The 20,462-nt window shown below is 36.8% G+C and overlaps 1 protein-coding gene across 7 annotated transcripts in view; it reads left to right on the forward strand.

Annotated features, from left to right (window-relative positions):
• Positions 1 to 20,462, forward strand: part of LOC102057384 (solute carrier family 12 member 7) — a 77,482-nt gene that overhangs the window by 37,532 nt on the left and 19,488 nt on the right. For all 7 annotated transcript variants that reach the window (XM_055707225.1, XM_055707226.1, XM_055707221.1 and 4 more), the window contains 9 exons: positions 2,144 to 2,385; positions 4,823 to 5,034; positions 6,556 to 6,723; positions 8,133 to 8,231; positions 8,938 to 8,995; positions 11,470 to 11,644; positions 14,865 to 14,983; positions 16,153 to 16,251; positions 18,473 to 18,592. In XM_055707225.1, coding sequence (XP_055563200.1) covers positions 2,144 to 2,385; positions 4,823 to 5,034; positions 6,556 to 6,723; positions 8,133 to 8,231; positions 8,938 to 8,995; positions 11,470 to 11,644; positions 14,865 to 14,983; positions 16,153 to 16,251; positions 18,473 to 18,592 — 1,292 coding nt within the window. The remainder of the gene's footprint in view (positions 1 to 2,143; positions 2,386 to 4,822; positions 5,035 to 6,555; positions 6,724 to 8,132; positions 8,232 to 8,937; positions 8,996 to 11,469; positions 11,645 to 14,864; positions 14,984 to 16,152; positions 16,252 to 18,472; positions 18,593 to 20,462) is intronic.

Genomic DNA, 20,462 nt, shown 5'->3' on the forward strand with positions numbered 1-20,462 from the left:
AAGAGCTGTTTACTCTAGGTAATTATAGTGTAAGTCCTTTTTTAAGCCTTTTTTTCTTAAGGTCTAGGACTCCCCTCCTCCTTCCAAATCAAAGTCTGTGGGCCTGGCATCAAGCGGCATTGCCAGGATAACTCACAGGAGCTTTTCAGCTTCTGCAGTGCTCGGCAGTGCCATGTGCACTGGGGAAAGCTTCTGCCCAGTGAAAGGTTATTGAGAACATGAAAGGCACATTTATGAGGCAGGAATTAAGAATCTATTCCTCCTTTTCAGACTACTGGCTGTGAAATTCCATATTCCTGTAAAGGTGCTTGTGGAAGACTGCCTGTACGGCAGTGGCCCAGCTGCTGTGGCTTTGCTTCATCCAGGAGCAGCCAGACAGCTAGTGGTCATCATACCAGAGACTGTGGGTATGCACAGGAGGTACTTCAGGATTCCTCCTTCTTGTTACTTACTATGACCCATGTCATAAATTCAAAAAAGCCTGGATTTGAAATTAAAGAGATACTGCACACTCGCTACCACTAGCTTCTGAGATACGAGCTGCATTAACACCACTAGTACTGTGTCAAGTGGTGAATTGGATTTGGTGCGCTGCTCTCTCTACGTAAATGCTGACTTTACGTATTGCTAATAAACATGTAGGGTGTTCAGCTATGGAATTTGAAGTGAAAAGTCTCCTAGGATGTCATAGCTGGCAGAAGACCTCAGAACAGGCCCCTGTCATAGCCACAAAGCACCAAGTACTGATTTTGATTTTTTTCTCCACTGAAACACGGGTTATTTGGAGGGGCAGAAATCAGTCAACTGCCTGTGACTTTGCTCAGCAAAAGCTGTGAACAGCAGGGCAACAAAGCACATGAGAAAACCTTCTAGAGTACCTCCATACAGAGCCTGATAGTTCTGCAACATTACAATGTAGAATTTTCTATCAATATGGAAATACTCTATCTGTAATCAGGTTTTCATTTTGCTTTTTTTTTATTTCATGGTGACGTGACAATTTTAATTCCTTCTAGCATTCTAGTAAGTATCAATTTGCTAGATTTAAATTTAATTTACAATTAATTTAATTAAATTTTAAGAAAATTCTGGTAAAGAATTGCCTAAGTCTGTCTTTGTATTTTGGTTCTGGACATATCAGGATAGCTTCCTGCTCAAAGTTTCTTCCTGCCTGTAGAAGTTAGTTTTAAAATGGGTAATTTAACAGTTGTTTTGAAGGAGTGGAGTTGCCTCAAGCCCCAGTACTCCCCTGACAGCTGAGCAGAATAATTTTTTTTTATGTAAAGGTGTTGGTAGAAGCAATAAAGATACCTTTATCATGCAGTGTTGTACACAAACATCTCAGAACTATAGGTCAGAATTTGTCTTTTCATTTGTGTTTATCGGTATAAGTCCTATAAGATGTGCTTCCAACTTTTTTGGGTAGAACCCAGAAAAAAATGACATGAAATTGAGATCTGTAAGTGAATCCTATCTGAAATTACAGTTGCTTAAATTGTCTGTTTTAGCATGGGACTGAGCTTTGTCACATTGATCTTAAATTGTGCTGTTGCAACTTCAGATTAAAAGTTAAAAACACTTATCAAGGTACGATGCTTAAGATATCTTTCTTTGAATTTTATGAAATGTAGTGCAGGGGTGATAGTACTGGAAATGTTTTCAGGTGTTTTTATGGTTTTGATTGACTTCATATTTGGTCTCCATCAATGGAATTATTAATTGGCAAATTCTTCAGATGAATCTGAGGATATATCTGGTTTGAGATAGTGTATATGGTTTATAGTTTTGGCTTTTTCATCCCAATTTTGTTGCTAGTTCCCTAGCCACCCCAACCCATCCCCCTGTCCTTAGTGGTTTTTCCTGCTTAGCAGAGACATGGATTTAAGGAGTGGGAACTTATAAAGAGGAGAGAAGAAGCTGGATCAAAAGCATACCTCATTCTCAAAATACATTTTTCTTCATCTCTGTCTCCCCCTTCCTTTTACTTCTATGTTTTCTAAATGCCCATGGCATCTGGTTGAACTGGTTTGTGAGAGAATAAAACTGATATTGTAACAGAAGTTTAGATTTTGAAGTTCAAGTAAATTGTTCCTTAAAAAGTTTTTGCTATTATATGTGTGATAGTGTGCCATATCTCTTGCAGACCTACATTTCTCCAAGCGCTGCAATATTCAAAGCAGAAGAGGTTGGTGACGAAACAGAGGCTATGCTGAACAACATGAGAGTTTATGGAACGTGTATTATCACTTTGATGGCCATAGTAGTTTTTGTGGGAGTAAAGTATGTCAACAAACTTGCACTGGTATTCCTTGCCTGTGTGATTCTTTCCATCATTGCCATATATGCTGGAGTTATTAAGACTGCTTTTGACCCACCTGACTTTCCGTAAGTGCAGTATCTTTAAGTAGAGTGGGGTATTTAAAAAAAAAAAACCCAACAAAAAAAAAAAACGGGGGGAAGGGAATAGCTACTGTAATAATTTCATCTTTTAAGCTAAAATTCAACATACAAGCACGTTGGCTTCAGTAGTGGGTTTTATGTGTTTTAGGCAATTATGTGCTCATTTGTTACTTTGAAATACCTATCTGAATCTTTCTTGTGTTGTTCATAAGACATGATACTCTGGAAAATTTTCTTTGGTACTTAGTTACTGGCTGTTATTCCATCCACACCTAAAGAACAGGAAGGTATTTTTTGCTGACAGTAAATATGTCTGCTTTATCTAAAGAATTAAACTAAAAATGTGTAAGGTGAAAACTTCAAGAAAACTGTAGCTATGAACCATAGTTATGAAAGAAATATACTTTCAAACTTTTTGTCATGAGGAAATCTTTGAAACTTCCATTTCTCCCTACTTAAAATGGAGACATTGCAGTGTTAAATTCATTTGTGTTTATGAAGGCTTTCTGCCCTCTTGTTAATAAAATCAAATTTAATTATTTCACACGTGGCATATTGCTTCTCACTGCTTCTAACTTGTACTTGTTTTAGCTCATTATTAGCCCACTAAGAATTATTTCTTTTGCCCAGTTATCAGTATATGGGTTGTTTTTTGTACACCATTTTCTGTTTGGAGAGAAGACAAAATGATACTGCTCAACACATTGGCAGAATAGCCTGGTAACTTTTGTTACGAAGTGCCATCTGTTAATGCAGGACTAAAGCTATCCCTTGCTGTGGGATTGTTACAGATTCCATGTTTGAAGTGTTGCTGATGACATTATGAATTGAGCATTAAAGCAGTATTTGATGACTATACTGTAAAATGATAACAGGTCTTCCATTGGAAAAAATAAAACTATATTCAAAACTGTCATTTTTTCTAAAGAAAACTTGAATTTCTAAGAAACTAACTTCTAGTAGGAAAATACTTGCTTTAGTCACCTGTATAGGTAAAAGAGGGCTTCTCTGGATATGTAGCATGGGTAAGACTACCGAGTTCCTGGCAACCTTATTTATAGCAGCTACTGTGCTGTATTATTGTTTGAGCTAAACAGAAGGTTATTTTCCAATAAAAGTTCACATGTTGACCAGTCTGCCTCAACATGAGAAACTCAGTTGTGGTTTTATATTATGGTAAAGCTGATCTGGTGGTGAGCTGGTCACCAAAAAGACCAGCTTCCACTTAAGTGGTTAGTTAGATTGGCATCACTAAACCTCCATTAGCTTTGACCATTGTGCAAGTGATAAAATAAGTTTACCTCATGATCTCCCAGTTGAATCAAACTGGACGAAGTTTCTATGCATTCAATCAATTCACCCTGCTGCTATAGGGTCACCAAATCAATAGCAATTACAAAAGAAAATGAACAAGGCAAGTAGCAAGATGATCTTTTTTGCAGCAGCTTTGTGTTAAATCTGCTCAGCTTCCCTGTGATGCTGTACCCTGAAGCTGTACTGGTGTCCTGGCATCTACTCCTAACTGCTGTCACAAACAGGACATTGTACTAGGTCTGTACTTTGCTTGGCTTGGTATACTTCTAATGCCAGGTGGTATGTTTACTGTTGTTATCAGCTTCTTAACTGAGCTCCTTCAGAATGTCGGATATGTGCTATGCGTTCTTTGACTTACCTGACACAAATGTTGTATTTGCTGTTCAGTCTTTTGTCTTCATAGCTATTCTGTATCATTTCATTATTAAGGAAGCCTGGAATGAATATCTCCTGAACTTTTTTTTTTTTGATGTAGCTTAGTAAAAGTATGTTCCTAGATCCTTAATATTCTTTGCTGTTAGGAATTTGCTTTCTGGAAACTTCTGAGTTTTAGATCTTTTATTTCTGAGTGTTCTAATTGCTTCCAGCTTCATGATTCTTGAATTTGTACTCCAATCAGTGGTTTTAAATTTCCCTGGTTTTAAATCTTGGCTTATTTCCTACCTTTTGGATTTTAGTATTTTTGAGGACCATCTGAAATATTTATGCTAGAAAAAGGCATGACATACTTGCTTAATCTTACTTTTGTATTTTCTTGGTCAGGTTCCTCATTATATTAAATATTACTTAATTTTACTACTTTCTTGTAGGACTGAATGGATCATGATCTCTGTTATTTAGTGGCCAAGCTGCTTGAGTTGATTGTGTTTTCCAAAGATTTAATCAGAAGGCAAAATAGATAGTAATACCTTAAAGTAGAAATGCTTGATTGGTGTTTCAAAGATTATTTATTATTTTATATGCAGAAACTATATAGTGTTTTAGTAAATGCAGTGCAGGGAGTAAGATAAGTACTATAACAGGTTTCTAAAGAAGCTGAATAGACAAAAAATAGTTTAATGCACAGCACTGTATTGAAGGACTGCTGTTTTTATTTTCCTGTTTATAGTATCTGTCTCCTTGGAAACCGTACATTGTCAAAACGCAGCTTTGATGTCTGTGCCAAATTTACTGAAAGCAATAATGAAACAAAGACTACAACTTTGTGGCGCCTATTTTGTGATAGTCCTTTTCTTAATGCTACATGTGACGACTACTTTAGTCTCAATAATGTGACAGAAATTCAAGGAATTCCAGGAATAATGAGTGGAGTTCTAACAGGTGAGTTGGAAAGCACTGTGATTTAAAAATTTTTGGATGTTATTGATTTGGTCTATACTGTTCAGTAATGTACTGGTCTAGCCTGTCACTACTGCTTTAGCTCTAATCTGTTTGTGTGAAAGATTGCTACCTGGAGCATGCTTCCTCCTATAAAGTTTGCATCTGATTTTAGAATTTTAGTATCAAATTTTAATTGGAGTTTTATAGGCACTCTTTCAGAAGCTATTGTTCTATTAAAAAAAAGTGATTTTCACAGCTAATGTGGTGCTGTGTTTTTTTAAAGTGTTTAGCTCTTTTGTATGCCAAAGGCTTATTTCAACCCAAGTGGTTCATAATACATTCTTAAACTCTCCTGAGGGAGAACTTGTTTCCAATTTACAGGTGGTGTGTTGAGGAATGAGGTCCTGTGGCTTGTTCAGTGTGATACAGCAAGTTAGTGATGTGTTTGGAGAAAAGCAGTCTTTCTAGCTTCCAATCTAGTATTTGGGCAGGAGATACATCTAAAAAATGTATAGATTTACTTCTGTTTACATTTTTGTAGGGTTGTGGCAGCTTGGGATTCCAGTTGCATTGGGTAACAAGATTAATTTTGAACATGTAATAGATTGGATTGTATACAAATAAAGAATATTTCTGGGGATGACATGGATGTTCTGATACCTCTTCCCTGCTTCCCCTTAAAATAAGGTTTGATGTATATAAATATGCAACTCTTCATAGGGACACTAGGTAATCACTGCTGCCATAGTAATTAAGTTTAAGACATGAAATATAAAGTCACAAATACTATGTGTTTAGTATTTGTAACTTAGTATTTTAGTATATTAGTATTTCAGTACTTACAAAGGTACTAAATGAAGCATAGGTTTCTGTGAATCTAAACTTGTATGTTTAAAAAACTAACTTAATTTCCGTAATGAAAAACTAATCTTTTTCAATTGAAATGTTTGTAACAAGAAATGTGATTTAGGATTTGTTGTATGCAGGTGCATTTCCCTGTTCTGCTGTCACTGTTGTCCAGGGTTAGTCTGTACAGTGGGTCTCAAAGAAGTCAAGTTATTACTAAGCCGCATTTCTTTTTTGACCTGCTCCTCAAAATATAAGAACAGGAAATAGAAATGTATGCTAAGATTGCCTGAACCTGGAGATAATAGTTTCATTATTTTTTCACAATGCATCCCGATAATACATCTACATGTCTGTGCAGCGTAAGTGGTCATTCTGCAAGTATATTAGAATTTAATTCTATAACTAATTTTTTTCTTTAATAAAAGAGAAAACCTTGCATGATGCATACCATATGCTGCTGCACTTCCACTGGCATACAGTGGTAATGCCCACCAGTTACAATTGGTATTGATCATATTGCTGCTGCATTATTGGCTTTATAAGGAAACGTTGGGAATTGTCATGATTTTTGTGTAAGAGAAGCCATCTGATTCATAAGATTATTGCGTTCCCACTACTTAAGTATCCTGAAATGGAGAATGACACTGGCACTTGTTTTTTCTCCCCTTGTAGATAATCTGTGGAGTAGCTATTCAGAAAAAGGATCAATAGTTGAGAAAAAAGATCAGCCATCAGTTGCTGGATCAGAAGAGACAAAAATGAGTGGTCTCCCTTATGTTTTTACAGACATCATGACCTACTTCACAATGCTTGTGGGGATTTATTTCCCATCTGTGACAGGTAGATACAGCTATTTTTCGTGACTGAGTATGTGTAGTTACAGCTGAAAAAAAGATTGTGTGCGTGTGTGTGAATGTTCGTTGCTGACAATGATACTGCTAGTGTTGTCCCAGGGTTTATATACCTGAAAAATTCTGGTGCTACAGACATAGCCGGTGGTTGGTTATTTTAGGGGGTTATAAGACTTAAACAGGGAATAATTTTAAGTGCTATTTTGTTTTCTGGAAAGAAAACAAAAGCTCCACGTGTTATTAAATGCTTATTCAAATTAAGATGCATAACTTTATAATGTTTTAATCTTCAAATGCATGAGAGAACAGTTTAGTATTAAGGTAATGTTTTCAGGTATTCAAGCTGTGAACTGCCTGTGATTTGTTTAAATGTCCAATATTTTTTGCAACAGTAACTAGTCGAGACTTTTGGTTCAAGCTTAAAGGTTAGGTTAGATGTACGTAGCTTTCCTCAGGTCACATTTGACTGAAATATCCAGAGAGATTTTCCTTCATAAGTTCCCGGCTCAGTAATTGCAATATCAAGTAACACAACAGAAATCGGGTCAGAAGTTGTTTACTAGTAGGATACCGGGCTGGGGTGTTCCTTTGCATTCTTGTCCCCTGCTGTTCCCATTTCTCTACTTCAGGCTCTTTTTATCAACGTCTCATCGTATCAGAGCCTGTGGTTAGGGTTTCTTGCATTGTGTGGAGTTTGCCCATGCTTTTGCACTGGAATGTCTTGACATTAACTTCCATGTTTTTGCCTCCAACAGTGGTCAGGGCAATTCTAGGAAAGATGGCAGAATAAGTTACTGTATGATTTTTTAATTATTTTTTTTTGTCCTTCCTGTCACAGTATGTGCTAGAAAATATTTTTGTTCTCCTGTTAAATTAAACCAGGGATGTGTACATGTGATTTCCTAATCATTCTTCTTGTATTTCCTGCCTACTCTTTTTTTATTATTATTCTCTATTATTTAGTTTATTGATTTGTTTGCATATCTTATTATCTACTGTCTATTTAATAGAAAGTTAGTGCATTTGGTCACGCTGGCTAAAATTGCTAAATCCCCATTAGTTTGTAACATCCATCCCCAACATTTTGCTATTTCTGTGTATTTCCCCATTTCAAAAACAATTCTGAAGTTATACTTGAGAAATATTTTTTTTTTATCTGTCTCTTTCCCGAGTTTCTGGAATTTGTTCAGTCAACAAAGGATGGTAACACAGATTTCTGAATGTAGTTATGAATGAAAGTATAGATTGAGGATTTTTGCGGGGTTATAATACATTTCTGTAGCCTGCATTGATAATGATGTTAAATCACACTTTAATAGAATAGGAACATTAAAATTTGTTATTTACAAGGAGTTAGTTTTAATTGGTTTTGACATATAAATTTAATCTCTTTTTAAGGTATTATGGCAGGTTCAAACAGATCTGGAGATCTTAAGGATGCTCAGAAATCTATTCCTACTGGAACAATTTTGGCTATTTCAACGACGTCTTTTATTTGTATCCTTTATGCTGTGACTCCTTTGGTTTTTTTCCCTAGTGTGCATTCTGTAGGTATAATAGCATAGTTTTTTCATTGAGATGTCATTAGTTACCGGAATATAAAATGAATGGAATCTAAACTGAAAATAAATATTTTGTATTTGTCTAAAATACAAATAATACTTATAAATAGTGTTTAAAATCTGATTTTATTTTTATATATAAATATTTATATATACATTTTATATTCCAGCAGTGCTTCAAATTCCAAGATATAGTTGATGTTTTTAGTGATGGGATGTAGCTGTTTTTAGCTTCATGCATCAGCTGGAAGATTGCTTTGTTGTTATGCTCAGCATAACCACTGAAAAAACTTAAAACTACCAGCAATAGAAATTGTTGGTCATTCAATACCTAGAAAACACAAATGCTTATTTGTACGAGAGAAGTATCTGTTCTGTTGCATGATGCATGAACCGGCTGCTTCCAATACTTAACAAATCAATTGTATATCAAATGCAGTTGTAGAGAACATAAACTAAAAAAATTGCAGCAGGGAAGTTTTAAAAAAAACAAACCACAGAACAAACAAAATGACAACCACACACACTAAAAAAAAAAAAAACGTTTGTCATGGACACTTTCATCCCTAGGTGAAAAATTGAATGTTTTCACTCTCTATGTATATGATTATAGTGTAATCTTCCTTCAGTCTCAGTAATAGATCTCTCCTGTATAGTGTTGTTTGGTGCCTGTATAGAAGGTGTGATACTAAGAGATAAGTAAGTTGTATTCAGCTTCTAATTTTACAGGAAAATGTTTATGTTAATAGGACTTTTATTAATGGCTCTTCAAGGAAATATCTGTGAAACATTTTTCTTTCCCTTAGGTTAAAACCTATTTTTTAGGAAAATCTATTTGTGAAACTGAGATGACTACAAAAATGGTCAGGTTATTAGGCTGTATCCCTTCAAGAAGTAGAAACAGAATCTAAGATAAATGTTTGAAGTGGAACTGGCTGTAATAAAACATGCTTAAGAAAGGAAATCATAGTTACTACTTGTGGAGCTGATGGATGGGGGTAAGGGGAGTGGCATTACTTGGTAGAAGTAATATACTACTGAGGAACAAAAACAGAAACAGATTGACACTTACATGACAAGGAAAGTTCATGAGAGAGACTGCAATGCATCATCAGGACTAAGATTTCCACTGGATTTATGACTTCGTTGTAAAGTTTCAGTTGTAGATCAGGAGTCATGTCAGTTTTCACCCATGTAATATTTGTGGATATTTGAGGTGCAATATGAAGCATGATGGGAATAAATGTAATGGGAGATAAGCATGAACAGAATTTCCTGATCTTGATAAATTACCACCTTGGGAGAAGCTGAGTTGACAAGATGAAGCTGTTGGCAGGTTTCACGTTTGTTTCCCTGCTGGTATCAGGTTCTCTTTTCTACTGAGGCCCAGTTTGCTCTTGGTGATAAAGCAGTGGCATTGTAGTATTGTTTGAAAAGTGATGGAGGTGATGTTGAGACAACTTATTTGAAAACACAGTCTTTTACTCTAGAAGGAAAACCATAAGTTAAAAGCTGGATTCTGATTAAAGCTAATACAAGAAGCAGCGGGGAATAATTTTTACTTTAAAATGGTATTGCTGCATATGGGAAAATCTCAGATTTCCTTTTCTTCAAAGTAAATGCACAAACCAAATCAAACTGATGCTTATAAAATAATAAATGAATTATAAATTGTAAATTAATTCAGAACCAATACCTCATTAACTCACATTTTCCAATGTAACATATTTGAAATTTACTGGGGAGGGGTGGGAGTGGAATTTTGCATGCTCTGAGTGCAGGTGATCTGTCAGTAGAGCAGGATGCAGTGGAGCAAGAGCATTGAATCAGTGTTCTTCCCTTTCTACTTCTGCCAGTTCTGTTAGGTTGGATTTCAGGCAAACAAGTAAAATGTATCTATCTTGGTCTGATTTGAAGACCAGAGGGTTTAGGTTTTTTCTTCTCATTATGGATTGTCACCTCTGCCATGGGAAAAAGTAGGTTGTACATCTTTCTGTCTTTCATCTTTTCAAGTTGGTCCTACCCTCTGTTTAATTAAAACACAGACATTATAATTTTAATTAATTAAGAATCAATGTGCAGCTGTATAAGTGTCGTCATAGAAGCATAGTATGTTTTTTCCCCTACATTTCCAAAGAGTTTGGTTTGCTCTTTTTCTGTTTGTTGAGAACAGCATGTAGTCATGCATCCAAGCTTGGGCATATGCAAAAATTTGAACACTGGCTTATTATATTAACCTGATTTTTAAATTTCTTGACCCTGCTTAAGAGCAGATCTGAACAGTCATAACACATGCAACTTTTCTTAGTCTGTAACCTTCTATTTTCTCTGGGATTTATTTTGAAGAAACTGAAAACACTGCAGGGGGAGAGGCAGGGGGGATCTATGCTATCACAGTGTAGATAGTCTTAAAATAGATTTTTGGCTGCTTACTAATAAAACTAAGATGAACTGCAGGAAGATTACCCGCTTTTAAAATAAACATCAGTTTGAGGGGAAGGCAGAGCGGAGGGGAGAACCTTTTCATAGTTTACCCAAGATGTCCATACATGAGCATGAAGTTAATTACCAAAAAAAAAAAAAAAAAAAAGGCAGTGTCATTGGATGGGACATTCAAGACTGTAATTAAAGCACCTTTTCCTGACTTCCATCTGCTTTTTGCCATAGTCATAAAACAGTGCATCACGTAGCTTGACAGTCAGAAGGCAAGTGGATAACCTGAGGTGGTTGTGTCTAGCAGTTTCTCCTTTACAAAAGGAAAGGCTAATACTCTGATTTGCCAGTCTCCTGCTTATGCCCCAGGGTATACCTGTATTACTTGTAGAACAGACTTCTGCAGTCACAAGGATTTAAAGGATGCATGTGTAAATACTTTTGATATTGCTGTTAGTTCTGTAAAGTTTGCCAAGATACCTGTAAACTGTTATGTGTCTACTTAGAAGCAGTACTTATAATGAATCAATTATAGCATGTTTACTTTAAAACAGCACAATAAATAGAAATTGGTTGGGAAGCCCTCTAATGCATACTGTGACATGGTGTTTATTCTTGAAAAGTGCTGCTGTTCAAAAAAAAATGGAAATGTGGGTGTTGAAGCTATATTAAAAGTCATTTTAATGCTTACTGATTTCTTTTTTTTTTTTTTTTTTTTTTATTCCTCCCTCTTCCCTAAGGTTTGGAGAAGCAGTTAATGGAAATCTAGTGGTCGGTACATTGGCTTGGCCGTCTCCATGGGTTATTGTAATTGGTTCATTCTTTTCAACGTGTGGTGCTGGTCTCCAGAGTCTCACTGGTGCACCCCGTCTGTTGCAGGCCATTGCAAGAGATGGCATTGTACCATTTATTCAAGTAAGAATTATTTTTTTTCTTTACTGTGCTTCAAATATGGCTTATGTTTTGACAAACACAATGAGGCATTGTTTCTGCTATTCCTGTTGAACTGTGGGGAAAAGATTTGGAGCTCAGTTCTAATTGTGTATAATAATAGATCAAGCTATTGTAGGACAGAATTGGAATGTGGTTATTTCTGTGCAATGCAATTTAATTATTTTTGTTCTTGCACGTAGAAGGTAGTGGCTCAAAGCTGAGAATATAAGTCTTCTATAAATGGAAATGAATGAAGTAAGAAGCAACTAACTACTGAACTTCTTGACTCCAGGCTGTGTTTACAACTTGTATTTGTGAGCAAAGTTGATTTAATCTCACTATGGAACTCATATCGTAGAGATACAATTCTAATTCTTACTCATTTTTGTAAGCTAAATGAAGTCAACAAAGGTGTAACAATAGCGTTCTGTCCCGTGACTCTGAACATTAAGATTGTTCTGACATCCCTGTGCATGTTTTAAAAATAGTTCCTTTGAGAAAAAATTAAGGGAGCTAGCAAACAAAGATGACAAGAGGAGTCTTGTTGGAAGTTATTTAACACAATTTCTGGGCTGCATCTGCAAAAACTAGACAACTAGACTTGAGTAAAAAAAAAAAAAAAAATTCCAAAAGTTGATAATGTCTAAACAACACTGTGGTTTCAGTGCTGAAGTTTGGCATTTGAAAGCTTATCTCAAACTGCCAAGAATAGCCAACAGTTGCACAGCACAGCGATAACCTGCCAAGAACAGATTCAAATGCAAAGAAAAGGATTATGTCTGAGTAACTATGAGTATTTTGGGAACAGAGTTAGGGGACCGTTGTCAAATTTGGCACACAGAAAGAAATTGACACTGAAGGTAGCTAGGACTGAATTTAGGAGAATAGTGTGTTCTGTGTGGAGAGAGTCCTGAGGAGGATTTGGAGTACTGCTTTGTTTTTGTGTATCTCTTTGGGAGGTTTATATCATTATTTTGATACCTAAGTTATGTGACCAAACCTATAAGTATTCCCTACTTCACCACACTTACCTCTAGAGGCTTGATCAGAAGTGTGCTCTAGGTCACAGTCTGACATCTGAGGTCGGTGTAGTATGTTATGTTAAAATGGGCTATTACTTGGTGCGTAGCTTAAGACTCCATTCAGAGATACCTATAATCTGTCTCCAGTGAGGGCTAGCTATGGAATAGCAGCAGCTTGGTTTGATTCCTGAGTTGCCTACAATGAATCAGCACATTGATGTGTGACTTGAGGAGAAGATTCCTCAGCGAGGACGTGCCTTGGACTATTAGGAATGCTGGATTAGCTGGAGAATTTGAGTGGGGTTGGGGGGAAGCATCAGGGAAGGGGTATGTGCAGAATATGTGGGAATGGGAAAATGATGAGAGGGGACTTGTGAAGAGGGGGAAGGAGTACATAGGGAATGGGTTAGAGGAGATGGTTGGAAAAGTCGAGAAGCAAAGCAAAATGGAAGAGGTAATGCTTTGCAGAGGGGTTGTCTTTTGTGTGTGGTGGATTTTTTGTTGGTTTTTCTAAAGGCAGATCATACTGCTGTTGCCAGCTTTTCTCCTCGGTCTTTAATCACTTGGTTCCATGCCACTGCTTCCCTGGTCTTTCTGCTAGTGCCTAGTCTCGGTAGGGCTGTATCCTTGGTATTTTCTCTTAGGTCTTTTTCCAGTCTTGGGCTGGAGGGCAGAATGGTCACTGGAAACATGCTAGTATGGCTACAGGAGCCCAGGAGGGTTAGTGAATCTAGAAGTAGACAAAAAGACAGCAGCTGCTGCTTCTGTAGCCTCTCTGCTGCCTGAATGTTCTGCGAGCAGCACTGTAGCAGTGCTACTGCTAGTGGGAAATGCAACTGCTGCATCCTCAGCTTGACTGGCTGGGGCTGCTCTGCACGTACGGTATTGGCAGCTTGTTCATTGAGAAAGTTCTATCACTGTTCCCTTGGTTTAAGAGCACCTTTTCTACCAGGGGTGGAAAAGATGTTGAGGATGTGCCAGAATATTAAACATGATGATGCTTTGTTTCACAGTTGAGAGCAGTGGCATGTTCTCTGACTTGCAAGATGTATCTGTAACTGGAATACACTAAGTGTCCTGGGGTGGGGGGACAGAATCATGATGGAGTTTGACTTGTGAGTGGGAAGGGACTGTAATGCAATAAATTGTAAATGCTGGGTTGTGTTGAGAGAGAAACAAAAAATTTCACTTTTGAAGTAAAAATTTGGTATTTGGTTAAAGGGTGACAGTATGATTCTGTCTTATCGGGGTTAGATCTAAAAGGAGTGAAGAATTGGAAGAAAAAAATTTACATAGTTTGGGAAGTGAGTGACAGGGAATCCAGGATAAGCAGGATGTTTGAAGAAAGATTTGAGACTTGAAAAGTGCTTGCAGTTTTGGAGTGATATAGCTGCTGCATGGTCAGTTAAGAAAATGAATGCAAGGAGATTAATATAGGTGCAAAAGTATGACATGTTTAAGAAAAAAAAACAAAAGATGAAACAGGAGCAGAAAATACGGCATTTTAATGCATTGAAAGGAAGATTGGTGGATAGCAGAAAGCTAAGGGAAGAACACAGTATGGAAAGTGAGTGAGGTGAAGAATGCAAGCGTTTCGAAACGAAGCCATTATGGAAAATGGGAGTGAGGGTTTAGTCTTTATAATTGTATGGAGGAGAGTAAATGCAGCTGGAACTTCAGGTGAGGCATTGTGCCATCTATCACCAGTATAGCTGGGTAGAATTCTCCCCAAAGGAAGTTATCACATGCAAAATGATTTTTTGGGTGGGCTCTGTGCAGGATCATGGGCTTACTGAAGTCCTTTTCAAAGATCAATATTTGTGTTTGTAAATACTGAGTTGAAGCCTGTTTTATGTTGCAAAAAGTACTACCTTCAACTACATTAGCTTTTTATAGACTAAGCATAAGTCTCTGATGCATGTGGATTTCAAGTTACTTAGGATTATTTCAACAGCAGCTTCAATAGAGCTTTAACTTTATGCTTGGTTTATCAAGTATTTTTCATATTGGAAATGTGTGGTTTTGCAGTTTTGTGCTTTTTGTACTATAGTTTACTTCATTATCCTTTGTAACGAATGATTGTTCTTTCCAGTTAAGAGTTTGTTTGCGATCTGCATCACATTTCATAACTGTGTATTGAACAGTTTTCCTTATTCTTACTGTTTACATGAATTAACTAGGTATTTGGTCATGGAAAAGCAAATGGAGAACCAACTTGGGCTCTGCTTCTCACTGCTGGTATTTGTGAAATAGGAATTTTGATAGCCTCATTGGACAGTGTAGCACCAATTCTTTCTATGTAAGTGTGAATGTGGTGGGTTTTGTTCTTTAGTATTTTATTTTTAAAGTAACTAATTATTTCTCTTTTTTAAATAATAAATGCTAGATTTTGTTTTCTAACAAGTTATATTCATTCGATCCTGGAGCTAACATGAAACAACAAAATGTTTTGGCTGGAACCAATTTCTAGGCACAAAAAACTCTTTCCATGACAGAGTTCTCAAATGCTAGTAAAAATATGTTCAACTTGTAAAAACCTGGATTTTAAAATAAAAATTCCTGCTATCTTAGCAGGTGCCATCTAATAGAGACACACAAAACAATGTATTGTTTTAGGGTATGAACTGAACTTTATTTTATTGACTTTGTCTTGCAAGTTTGTCCCGTGTGGTACGGGTTGACCCTGATAGGCAGCTCAGCCCCACACATCTCTCACTCCCCCCTGCCACAGGGCAATGGGGTGAGAATCCAAAGTGCCAAAGTGGGAGAACTCAGGAGTTGAGGTAAAGACATTTTAATAGGTAAGGCAGAAGCTCTGCACACAAGCAAAGAAAAAATAAAGGATTTGTTCACTATCAATACGCAGGTGCTTAGCCATTTCCAGGAAAGTAGGGCTTCACCATGTGTAACTCTTACTTGGGAAAACAAACACTATTACAAATGTCCCCCCTTCTTCCTCATTTCCCCGAGCTCTTACTGCTGAGCATGATGTCAGGCAGTGTTGAATATCCCTTTGATCAGCTGTGTCCTCTCCCCAAGACTATGTGCTGGCAGGGCAGCTGGAAAAACAGAGGTGGCCTTGGTGCTGCGTGAGAACTGCTCAACGAGAGCTACAACATCCCTGTGTTAACAGCACGGGGTTGGTTGCAAATCCAGAACGTAGCACCATATAAGCTAATATGAAGACAACTAACTCTATCCCAGTCAAAACCAGTACACTGTGATTGTCAGTTGTTTGCTATGTTTTCTGTGAAATCTTTGAGGCTTTGTATTATGCTAATGCCATATTTGAGGCCTAATATTCTACAAGTATTAATTTTGTCTATGTCTTGTGTTCTGTTGGCCACTGTGAACGCAGTGTGCAAGTTCCTCCCCTTTTTTGAATTGTGTTCAGCCTTTTATTGCAAATCTGCTAGTTAATTTCCTATTGGAAAGTGTTCTTAGTGTTCTTTTTTCCTCTATTAACAGGTTTTTCCTTATGTGCTATATGTTTGTAAATCTGGCTTGTGCAGTTCAGACGCTTTTACGGACTCCCAACTGGAGACCTCGTTTCAAGTATTACCACTGGTAGGGAATACTCCTTCATTCAGAAGAGTTAAAACTAATTATGCAGCCCTAAATTGTTGATGTTTTATTATTGCAAGAAAAATCTCTCTTTTCTGATTTAAATAAGGTGATTCATTCACTGAATACTCATAACAGCAATGGTTTTTTTCATGTGCTTGGAATAGGGCTAGGAATAGCTGTGATCACAAAAACGTGGTGGGTTTGGGAAGGGGCTAGAGGATGACATTTAGTATGGCTTATAAGCCAAGTTCTTCTGAATAGATGAGAATGAAGATGAAAAAACGTATAATCTGTCTTTTATATATTGATAAGGAGAACTGGTGAAAATGTTCAGGAAGGTTCATGTGATTTTCATTTTGGTTTTGTAGATCTTACTGCATAACTAAAACTTGTACAGAAGAAAAATCTTATTTATATACATCATTTGGCTCTTTAATGATACGATCACTGTTTTCAAAATATATCATGCTTTGGACATTGCATTTGATAACTGAAGTAGACAAGTGGATACTTGACAGTCGTTAAAGATCAAATATACAAAAAATGTGTGGGGGGTGTTTTTAATTAGTTTTTTTTTTAAGCGTTCAAACATTTCAAACTAAGATTGGGAAACTTTAATTTTTACCAAATGTTAAAAATTACTTATGTTTGTTTAATTAACGCTAATTCTTTTGAGAGATATTAGTGCTGAAATGCCTTGAAGACTAGAGCCTTTAGGAGGTAAGATGGCCTAACGCTAGGATGTAAGTCGCTTATTATTTTTTTCTTTTAAAGAATTGAGTGAAAATGAAATGTCACTAGTTTAGCCCTAAAAGATCTTTTTGAATCTGCTCGGTAGGCACTTAGTATTTTGGCACATAAACCTTCAAATACCTCAGAGCCTGTCTCCCAATCTATCACTGCAAACACCTAGTAGTGTTTGCAACAGCAGGAAGGAAAATGGGGGACTGCTGTCTTTTGGTGGGTTTTTTTGTTTGGTTGGGTTTTTTTGTTTGTTTGGTAGGGTTTTTTTGTTCCACCTCTCCTGAGCAGTCTGATTGTACCTCCTACTGTACTTCCACAAAGTAGCTTAAAACTTAAGGCAGGTGGATAAAATGGAGGTAGCAAGATATACGGGATGGACCGTGATGAGGAAGAAAAAGCAAAGGGTTGTGGTATGGCAGCAGCAGAGTTTGTAACCGTTAGGCAACAATTCTTTTTTAGCTTATTTTTTTTCCCCAGATTGATCAGTGAGCCAACGGATGACTCAGTGTGTGACTGTGTAGTCGCTTCTTGCCAAAGCAGGTGTCAGAATGCTTGGCCAGAATTGGGATGGGACTTTATTTTTTGAGTGGGAGTCTTAGGTTGGCTAGTTCAAGCATGAAAGAGCAGCTGCTGTTCTTTTAGACATTTAGAATGATGTCCTCAGAAATGGTAGAAGGCATTTCTTCGGTTTAAAACTGGACGTGTTTGGACTCAATACTTGGCATGGTACACAAACTCAAGGTACCAGTCAAAAGCTGGGTCTGCCAACACTCTGTCAATACAATGGCAGCTAGCTCTGATTTGGAAATGGGGTGAAAAGACATTTGGGGTGTTACATGTGACAAAAACTATTCACAAAACTGTCTGGTTCTGAGCTGACTTACATCTATCTTGAACAATAGCATAGGCAAACCAGGCACATAAACTTTAATCTGATAATGCTTCTGTAATTTTTTCAGCTCACAATTATTCTTTCTTTATAGTCTTTGAAAGATTGTTTTCTGTGTTATCTTCTACTGTCCTGTGTTCTTTCTGAAGAGATGGGCCACAGTGGAAGTGGAGAATGAGTCAAGTTTAATTACGTAATCAACTATTTTTGCTGGAAGTAACATAATGTTGTTTACTATTGTTTAAGAATTTATTTTTTTTTTAGCTTAAATTCAAATCGACTCTTAAGTGATAGCAGTGTGTTTTGAAACTGATCTTACTTGGAGGTGCTGATAGAGTTTCAGAACTGACAAGTGCAGTACATCTATTGTTATATCTAGTTCAACTGTATTATTTATGTTACACAAAGTTTGAGAATGTAATTTTCTTGTAAATTAAAATTGGGACAATGTATTTTTATTTATATAGTAGCTATGAAGTGGCCTTTGAGGAAGAAAGGCCTTTCTGGGAGTTAACTTAAATAAGAAATTGACTTTGTAGAACATTCGCATGCCTATTTAAAAAAATGGAAAAAAATGGTTTCTTTTAGGACTCTCTCATTCCTGGGGATGAGTTTATGTCTTGCCTTGATGTTCATTTGCTCTTGGTACTATGCTTTGATTGCCATGCTAATCGCAGGATGTATATACAAATACATAGAATATAGAGGGTAAGACCATATATCTTATTTATTCTATATATAATATCTTTAACATTCAGCAAAAAGCACTTTTGTATAACATAGATAAAACTGAAGTAATAGAATTGAGAGTATTCCTTGAAACAAGGTAAGATCCCATCTCTTAAGGGCTGTAAGTTTTCAGGTTCTAATTTGTCTGGAAGCTCTGTTCCAATCTTCTTGACAGCCAGAACTGATCAAAACAAGAACCAATACAGCTGGGAAACTTCCGTCTCAGCAGAGGTTATGGTACTTCAGGAACATCAGCTTGTAATATCAAGCAACAACTATTAAAAACCTGTTACCTTAGAATTAACTTGTGCTAAAGCCCAAAAACTCTACTCTTGTGTGGACTTAAGCACTTTTTAGAATGAATCATACTGAACAATCCTGAGCACCCACTGAAAATTATTTATTTTCTGAAGGCTTAGGTAATCTTTAAACTGCAACGTACTTTTGTATTGTATGCATTTGACAAGGGCTACATACAAAGTCAGACCTGTAAGAAATGCTGTGCAAGTAGGAGACTTAAAGAGCATGCTGGAGTTCATTTAAAAAACAAAACACCACCACCCCACAACTAAACAAGGTATCCAAACACTAAAGGTGGTTATGATCAGTAATGTGTGTGCTTTCCCTTTCTAAGGAAAGATACCAGATGCTGAAAGATTCCAGTCAAGAAAAATAGTAAGGCTTTGGAGAAGGAAATTGAAGCGAGGCCAGCTGTTTTGATGAGTGATTAAGCACAGGTCTTAAGTGGATCAGTTGGTATAAACTGCTCCACCTTGTGGGTTCTCCATCTTTTAATATCTCCATTTCCAGATTAGATGCTTTCCTGGTTTATAACAGTTCCATTTATTGTGTTAATTACAAGGAAATTAACTTGCCTGTTTTAGCCAGGAATTAAGATCAGGTGATAAGTTCTGCTTGTGTGTATGTGTGTAGGATTGCACATACATGAAGTTATATGTACATCTAAATTCATATACAGGCTCTACAAATGTTGGCACATAGCCAGCATGTCTACCCGGGAGAACAAGTTCTTTTTTGCAGTTTTCTGCCTGCCTTTACAAATGCAGGAGCTGATTTGGCAGTGGGCAGAAACTTACCCTGAAATGTTATAAAATCTGTTCTCTGGAGACAACCCCTATTTCTGTTTTAATTTTTGGATAACTAAGTAAAAGAAACTTACATGATTGTGCTGTCTGTCAGGGTACATTTTAATTGCCACATTGTTCTTTAATAGCTTTTAAATTCAGTTTGGCTTATTTCATATAAATTCCAAAAGAAGGCTAGAGGTAACAAAAGTTCAGTAAGCATGCATGAATGGAAAAAAAGAGGGAGGCGGGGCAGGCAAGTGGGATGACCCCTTGCCATAGTAGAATCCCCACAAAGGAAAATAATGTGTTAGCCTAACAGTTTGTTCTTGTTTGGTTGGCCACCTGGTATATAGCACAGCTTTGTGTTGGGAGAAAGAGGAGTGGAAGAAGTATGGAAATTGAAGGTGGTTGGGAGGGCAGATAAAGCTTTAGGCTCACCCGGGAGAGAAGCTGGGAAGGAAAGGAACTGGAGAAAGCTGTGGTAATGGTGTTTGGGGGGCGGAGATAGGACACAGTAATCCATGTAAAGACAGCACTCATTCTGCTGCTTTAAAAATTATTACTTTTAAGTAGCCCTCACTTGTTCATTCCAGTGCTTAAAAGCAACTTAAGTAGCTTTTGAGGTACCACCAAAATAGACCATAATGACTATTAAGTACTTAATAAATAGTTCTCTTGATGGGACCTGAGACTGTTTCATCTTGGTTCATCTTCATTCTTGATTTAAATCTGCAAGATGAGGGTTTTTTTTCATGCATTCA

Source organism: Falco cherrug, chromosome 4 (assembly GCF_023634085.1).
Source record: "Falco cherrug isolate bFalChe1 chromosome 4, bFalChe1.pri, whole genome shotgun sequence".
NCBI lineage: Eukaryota > Metazoa > Chordata > Aves > Falconiformes > Falconidae > Falco > Falco cherrug.